Genomic DNA, 8138 nt, shown 5'->3' with positions numbered 1-8138 from the left:
GTGTGCTAGGAGGCAGGGGCAAGTGAGGGCAGCTGTTGGTTTGAGGCTGGGCCTGGAGTTGGGAGCTAGAAGTGTTCAGTCGGAGTCAGACTCTGCTTCTGTGGCCCCCATCCCTTGCTGGGGACCACAATTCCTGGGAGAGATGCTAATAGGAGCCTGCCCTATGTTCTTTAACCTCTCAGAGGGCCCAGAGGTCAAGGAGCACAGACTGGCACCATGGGATATGTGTTTATTTAGCAAACAAGGAGGGGTTCCATTAGTAGGGCAGCCTGGGGAGCAGCTGGTGGGCTGTGCAGTGAGAAGGGTCCCCTGGCTCTCTCAGTGCTGTCCAGGCTGTTGGGGACATCTAGGCGGTGCTGTGGGCAGAGGCTGGTGTGAGGGGGATGGGCTGGAGAGAGCCAGAGGGCACCTGAGAAGGAGTCAAGGGAATAGAGAGGGCAGCAGTGCTGGGCAGGTGGGACGAAGGCAGACTTGGGACCCCCTCCCAGATGCACCCTGGCTCCCACCAGCCCCCACTCCAGCCATACTTACCGCACGCTTGCTCACTTATCCATGCACTGATCTATGGGGGACAGAATAGTCAACATGGGCAGGGGTATATGTGTGCTATCCCTGACCTCCAGGGCCCCTACACTGCCCCTCAGCTGCCTTGGGCCCCAGGCTGGACCAGCCACAGAAGCTCTGGAGTTCCCTTTGTGGATGGTACAGCAGAGGGCTAGATGATGGGGCAGAGACTTGGGGAGTGGCCTGAGGACAAGCACACCTGAGTGACACCTGTTCTCCAAAGGAGGCAGGTGAGGCCCAGCCACAGTTCTGATTGGGCACCAAGTCTTCTGCCTGTTTACCTGCTGAGTCCTGACAGACCCTCAGCCTTGAGGAGGTACCTACCCAGGCCAGGCTGCCTGAAGACAAGGGTGCCTCCCAAGTCAGTGGTAAGTCAGCCCCAGGACAAAGGTGAGGTGACCCAGGACAAATATGCCTGGGTGGAGGGGGAGGTGACCAACCAAGGAGACTGAGGAAACATGGCCCCGGTGCTGCAATTCTCATGTGGGCAGGCACAAGCTTGTGTGAGGGAGGAACACTTGGGGCCCAGAACCCTGGATGTGGCAGGGTCTTCCTGAGCCCAAAGTGGCTCCTGGGACTCCAGTGACTGCAACAGGGGCCTGGGTCACTCCCCTCCCCACTTTACTAGCGAGGAAACATCAGACCTGGACAGTCCCCATATGTTCTTCTCCTTTCCCCAGCTGGTGATTACCGTTGGGGATAGGGAAGATGATGTGCTCATCAGTGAGGCCTAGGGTTTTGACAAAGTTGATGAAGATTTCCTTCAGCACAGGTCGCAGCTCCTTGGTCCTCCCTGTGGCCAAGATGTCTGGTGAGTGGCTGGTGAAAGCTCCATAAATATTGTGGAATATATGAAAGACACCTCAGACCCCTTCCCCCTGAGGGGTTCTGTGGAAAGACCACTCTCCCACCTCCCTGGGCTTGGAGTGAAGGGCAACTTGGGAGCTGGGTGCGATGGGCCTCTTCTCCCCCAGCATGGCCAAGAGCAAGGTCCCAGAAGGGTTAAGACCCACCATAGAGGGTGATCTTGAAGAACTCCTGGTTTTTGTAAACTTTCTCGAAGAACACCATGGCAAACTGGTTGTAGTCTGTGGCCACCACTCGGACAGTGTAGCTCTTGGTTCCAATGTAACCTGTATGGTGGATGGTGAGTGATCAGCCTGCTCTAGCCAGGCAGAGGGAGCTATTGCTTCCTTCCCAGCCTCCACAGGATGGCGTCTGTGTGGAGGGGCAGGGAGGTCCGTGCCCCAGAGACCCACCCAACTCAGGACTCACGCTCGATGTTGCCCAGGGTGAATTGGCCTGGATGAGAACATGGGACAAAAGTTCTGATCCAGTAGTCACAGGCCTTTTTCCTGTGGAAGCAAGAGATGGGTGGATAAGAGGGTGACAGCCCACACTGCCATAGCAGGAGGCACACAACCCACCCTGCATATGGCCCTGGCTCTTCCCAACTGAGCCCACCCTCTCTGTCCCTGCCTATTCTGCACTGAGACTCCTGACCTGCCTAGACTCTCCCCCAGCACCTACTCTCCCTCCTTCTTCGGGGCTGTTTCCCCTTGGTGGCCTTCCCTCCATACTCAACCCCCAACCTGAGGCATTTGTCCCCTATTCTTTTTTTTTTTTTTTACTTTTTTAAGATGTTCATTAATTTTTGAGAGAGAAAGAGAGAGACAGAGCACGACCAGGGGAGGGGCAGAGAGACAGGAAGACACAGAATACAAAGGAGTCTCCAGGCTCTGAGCAGTCAGCACAGAGCCCGACCAGGGTTCTAACTCAAAAACTGCAAGATCATGACTTAATGCAAAGTCAGATGCCCAACCAACTGAGCAACCCAGGTGCCCCTGTCCCCTATTCTTATCTTGCAGCTTCTCACTGTAACCTTGCCAGGGGAATCACCACCGAGGCTACAGTCTGCTGGATGCCAAAGACTCCTTTAGCTGTTGGGCCAACATCTGGTCCCCTGGCACTCCAGAGCCGATCTCCCAACACCTGCCCTTCTTCGGATCTTCAATGACAGATGCTCTAGCCCCATACCCAAGTGCCAAATCCAAAAACCCAGAGGAGCTGGGTAAGCCTTGCCTCCCCTCTCTAGGCCCTAATCTGCCCTGCTCTGGTCATCTCCCACCTATGACTGATCAGCCTCCTGGGCTGCACACCATCATTCCTCTTCCTGCTGCAGCCACACCCACTCCTCACCAGTACCTGAGGCCCCCACCACTGTGGTCACCACCCCTCTCCAGACCGCTCATCAGCTCCTGCTCAGGGCAACCATACAATGGCTTGCTGTTTCTTTAAGAGGTGGCTATCTCTGTCTCAGTCCAGCAGTCCTGCCACGAAGGTCCCAGGCCTCCTTCTGACACAGGTTGGTTCCTCAAAGCCCAGCCCACAGTCCACCTCCCTGGAAGCCCTTGAGAACATCCTAGGTGGATCTAGTGACCCTCCTCCCATTCTAGGTCACCCCTGTTCTCTTTATCTTGTGTCCTGATGTCTGTCTGTGTCCATCCCCAGGATTGTCTTCTGTCTGTGCTGAAGTGACCACAAAATGTTGATCCAGTGAATGAGAGAAAGTTAAATGCAGACATCCAGTACCCAGTGGTAGGATGAATGATCATCTTTCAGTTTTGGTCACCCCTCGGCTATATCATCAGTCTGCGTCTTGGACCCCCACCACAGCCCTCTAGGCCCCCCATGCTTCCTAGTTGCTGGTAGCTCTCACCAGACCACGGTAGAGGTGACATTGTAGCTGTTGTCTTCTTTCAGCTCGTAGGTGGTGGTGTACATCTTAAACTGGCTGTGTTTTTCTTTATTAATTTCATTCCCTGCCAATCCTATGATGTACCATTTTCCCTGGAACTACAATGGGAGCTGATGATAGACAGAACCAAGAGCAGCCCTAGGGGGCCCTCCTGCTCCATCCCTGCAAGCACCTCCAGGCAGCCTGGGCCTCAACCAGAAGCCCCTCTAACTGGGCTACAGGGACATACACATACAGGCTGTGCTGATGAAGCCAGCAGGAGCTGGAGCCATCAGGCCAGGTGGGAGCACTGAGTGTGTCAGGGAAAAGGTGACCCTTGGCAAGTGGCCAGCTGGCTTCCCTGAGCCTCAGTTTCCTCATCATGTAGAGGGCCTAAAGATGTTCCCACCTGGCATGGACTGGGGATTATGGAAGAGAGTGTGGACGAGGGGAGTCTGCTGAGCTGACCCTCTTATCAGCAAGGTTGGGTGTGAATGGGAACATGGGGTGTGCCTTCCATCAGAGCACCCGAGGGCAGACTGAGCTAAAGCCTGGCCCATCCTGCCTCTCCTCCCCTCTGTTCACACTCTTCCTGGGACCTCCCTGCAGCTGCCGCTCCAGGCTTCTTACCTTCTCATTCTGGAAGTCAGGCTGCAGAGGGATCCTGTGCAGAGGTGGGGCTGGGATCAGGTTTGGAGTGGAATCCTGGGCCTGGGTCTGCAGGGCCCCCAGCAGGACAAGGCCCAGCCACAGGAGACCTAGGGCCATGACTTCAGGGCTGAGGAAGGTGGCACCACTCCAGATATTCCCTGAAAGAGGAGACGAGTGAGGAGGCTTCTGGGGGATGCTATTTATGGTCTCTGTGGCCAATGGCTCACCCCAGGGTGGAGCGACTTATCCTTTGCCAAATCCAGGAAGGGTGAGGCAATTGCCAGCAGCTCGTGCTGAGGATCATGGCAAACTCTCTGCCCTTTCCCTTAGGTCAAGATTATGCAAGATGAAGGGCAGGAAGGTCCATGAGGCTGGAGGATGCATTCCCCATGTCTCCACATCTTTGGCAAGGACACTGATTCCCTCCACACTCTCTTCCCTCTGGTTAGCACTGTGTGTGGTCATTGATCTCTGATATGGACCAGTTGTCATCTCTGACCTCCAGGAGCCTCTCAGCTGGGGCCCAAGTGCAGGGTGGGCTACATGTGGTGGGGTCCCCTTGTTGTACCTGATGAAAGCAGAGAATGCCTTGTGCCAACAGAGCCCATGCTGCTTTGTGGTCTTCCAAAGGGACAGGGAAAGGGGTGCAGCTGAAAGTTGACATTCTTCGTAGGGAAGGACAGAGTGTACCCTATGCTCTTCATGAAGCCCAGATCCTGGCCCTCCCAGGGACCCACACAGGCCTTGACAAGGGTGAAAAACCCTTCCCCTCCCCCTACCACCGAAGGTCTACTGGGCAACGTTTGTGATGAGGGAGGATAAGGCAAGTGGAGGGCAAAGCACATGCTAGCATGCCCCTCCCCCCAGGGGATATGTGTGACATTCCTCAGGTACTCCTGACTACCTGAGAACAAAGGAAAGGAAAGAAAACAAATGATTAAGTGATAGACATCACAGTCCTGCAGGATGTGAGTCCCCATCAGTTTACCTATGTCACAGTAAATTAGGAGAAAAAGGGAATCTTATCAATAGCCTGATCCTCAGAAACCCATACTCAGTTTCCTGGACACCCAACATCACCCTCCCACCTCCCTTGTGATATGGGGAACAAAGGCAAGAAGGAAATGGCAGATGGCATTAAATTTCATTATGAACTGCAACCCATTGATAAATACTTGAGGCAAATATGGAGTATAACATTTCTCCAGAAATTCTCTACTGTATTTATGGTAATGCTTTGCTAGAGGAGAAAACAACCTTAGCTTGACAATAGCTAGGCCTCCAGTAATGTGTGAGTCTTGAGAATATGAAAATCTCTTTACAAACTTCCTGTTAACTTTATCTCCCCAACCCCAATGTATATAACCAGTCACTCTTCACAATCCCAGTGCAGCTCTTTCTCCCAAGAGTCCTGTCCCCATGCTTTAATAAAACCACCTTTTGTGCACCAAAGATGTCTCAAGAATTCTTTCATGGCTGTCAGATCCAAAGCCCCACCATTCCAAAGACACAACATTCCCACGTTAAGTCAGTCTCTCCCCTCATCCATGCCCCATTGGTAGGGTGGATCCAGACCTCAGCTAACCCTAAGGACTTGGCCCCTTCTGTGGGCCCAGTAGACAGAAACCCCAAGCTGGGCATGGCAGCCACAAATGAGACAGCTTGACAGAGCAGATATCTGAGGCTATAGTCCCAGATCTATCCTGGTGGGGGACAATGGGAGACATGCATCTGCATGTGTGAAAAGTGATGGTGGCTGGGGCCCAAGGGGGGGGGGGTCTCTACCCTGCCACTCTGGACACCAGGTACCTTGGGTCACAGTGAGTGCTAGGACTCAGCCTCATTTTTGGGAAACCACTGATACCATCTGCCATCTTTGGCCATAGTCTTCAACTGTGGAGCCCAGGGGCTAGGCCTGGGCCCCCGAAAAGTGTTCCTGCCATGGCTGATCCCAGCTTTGTCCTGGAGGGAAGCAGTTTCCGCATGGGGGATTAGCTGTCCATGGGAGGCCTGATGAGTCCCAGCCCCCGGGCAGTGTCTCCTAGATGTCACCATGAGAGTCAGAGCTGTCAAATGCCTGATCTGAGGCTGACCTTAGGTTCTCCCTGGCCTCAGATGAGACTCGCAGAGACCTCATGGGCTCTTCCACCTGCTTCTGGGGAACCAGCTCCCCTAGCCTGGCCTTTGGGTGGTGGGCTCTGAGTGAAGCGACTCTGGGTGAAGAGGGATCATCAGGCAAGCTGAGGGCTATATATAAGCTAGAAACCTCTCTGCCATGGTGGGATATGTGTGACATTCCTCTGGCTGCCCAAGAACAAAGGGAAGGAAAGAAAACAAATGGTTAACTGATAGAGATCATAGTCATACAGCACATGAGTCTCCATCAATTTACAAATATCTTAGTAAGTTAGAAGAAAAAGGCAATTTATCAATAGTCTAACCTCCAGAAGCCCATAGACTCAATTTCCTGGAGCCCCTATTAAGACCCTAACCTCCATGGTGATGTGGGGAAGAAAGGCAAGAAGGAAATGGCAGGTAAAATTAAGTTTCTGGTACTCTGCAGCCCAGTGACAAATACTTGAGGCAAATACAGAGCACAACATTTCTCCAGGAACCCCTACCATTCCTAATGTTAATGGCTTACTAGAGGTAAAACAACCTAGGTTTGACAATAGCAAGGCCTCAAGTATCTTAGGAGTCCTCATTAGCATGTCAATGTCCTTCTGGAGGCCTCTCTCCAGTTCGTCATTACTTCCCCCAAATTGATAGTATATAACCAGTCACTCTTCATAACCTCAGTGCAGCTCTTTCTGCACACGGGTCCTGTCCTCGTGCTTTAATAAAATCACTTTTTTTTTTTTTTTTGCACCAAAGTTGTCTTCAGTAATTCTTTCTTGTCTGTTGCTCTGGAACCCACCACCCACCCCACTCTAAAACCTCATTTTTTGGCGCCAATGTGGGGGTCTGAGTCCTTTAATCTGGTCCCTGAGCTTTGGTGCAAACTTGGTGAGTACTTTCTCTTTTCTTCCTTTACTCTTATTTTAGGAATTTCAAGGAGTATGATCTTATTGCAACACTTTCCTGTTCATTGCTCAGTCTGTAATCCTCTAGCTCGTGGTTACTCTATGGGGGAGGAGAAAGCCTGCCTTTTGGCTGAAAGTGAATACTCAGGCCAGAATGGTAAAAAAGACCCAGAGTCTTGTGCCCTCTCTTTATTCCTGTTCTTATACATAGTTGTCTGTGTTGGACACGGGACAGCCACCTAAGTGACTAGCACAGATGCAAATCTTAAGACTCCTGTGTGAGGTTTCCTCCTCATTGGTCTAAAGTGATCCCATCTACATCCCTGATCTAGCCACTTCTGGCTGTAGGCCCTCCCCTGGAAACCCATAGAACTAGTAACTGATTGAATTTAAACACAACTGGGGACCATTTCCTAGGAAGTTGGCTGAAAGACTGTATGTGTTGGCATGTAGATTAGATCATGATGGGTTTCTGCCATCACTGTTTTCAGTCAATGTTCCTTATTAACTACTACTTAAAGTACAAAATTGGGCAATTCCCCTTTGTAATACTTTTCCAGTGTTTTCCATGAGTTAAAAATTGTGGTTTCTTCAGCCTTCTCAGCAAGGTCCATCTGCTGACACCTATTTGTAGCCTAGGATGCAATGGGAAAGTGGGGGGATGCCAGTATCCCTCCTACAGAGGCCCTTAGGGGCTGGTTGGTGATCATAGCAATTTTGTTCAAGGTATGCCTTGGGTCACTTTGACACCTCAGGAACTTCTGATATATCCTGCACGTGGGATGCCATCTGGGAGGTGGGGGTGATTTTCGTTTTAATGGACCGTCTCTGCTTTTCTCTCTCTAGAAAGAGGATGGGAGCTTCTCATCAGTCCCCAAACTCTCCCTTGGGATGCCTTTTCAACCCACTGGAAACAATTTGGGTTGCAAAATTTAGGAAAGGACTGATGTCCCATAACATTGCATGACCTTAGTAGAATCTAGCAGTTAGATTTCTTCTGCAGAAAACAGGGTCAATGGACGGAGGTACCTGAGGTCTAGGCCTTCACAGCTTTAAGGACCCGAACCAAAAGGCCTCTTATAGAATGTATTTTCCCAAATGCGTGTGGCTAGTAAACTCCCTCCTGGCATAGTGGATGTCCTAACAGGCCTCCTGATGGAACT

General features: G+C 51.7%; 1 protein-coding gene across 2 annotated transcripts; it reads right to left on the bottom strand.

Annotated features, from left to right (window-relative positions):
• Positions 1-213: 213 nt before the first annotated feature.
• On the bottom strand, positions 214-4147 carry LOC109250087 (neutrophil gelatinase-associated lipocalin-like). Of its 2 annotated transcripts, none has more exons than XM_019420985.2 (7): positions 3932-4147; positions 3284-3420; positions 1840-1919; positions 1578-1697; positions 1256-1357; positions 532-562; positions 214-409 (listed from the first exon to the last, which is right to left on the bottom strand). In XM_019420985.2, exons 1-6 carry the CDS (start codon positions 4067-4069, stop codon positions 543-545), a joined length of 597 nt encoding a protein of 198 aa, XP_019276530.1. In that variant the 5' UTR covers positions 4070-4147; the 3' UTR covers positions 214-409; positions 532-542. The 2 variants fall into 2 exon arrangements, with proteins under 2 accessions (XP_019276530.1, XP_019276529.1); XM_019420984.2 differs by having other exon boundaries at positions 214-356; positions 3932-4146.
• Positions 4148-8138: the final 3991 nt, after the last annotated feature.

Source organism: Panthera pardus, unplaced genomic scaffold, assembly GCF_024362965.1.
Source record: "Panthera pardus isolate Hobbes unplaced genomic scaffold, ASM2436296v1 HiC_scaffold_20, whole genome shotgun sequence".
Taxonomy (NCBI): Eukaryota; Metazoa; Chordata; class Mammalia; order Carnivora; family Felidae; genus Panthera; species Panthera pardus.
This window is presented reverse-complemented; position numbering and strand designations above follow the sequence as displayed.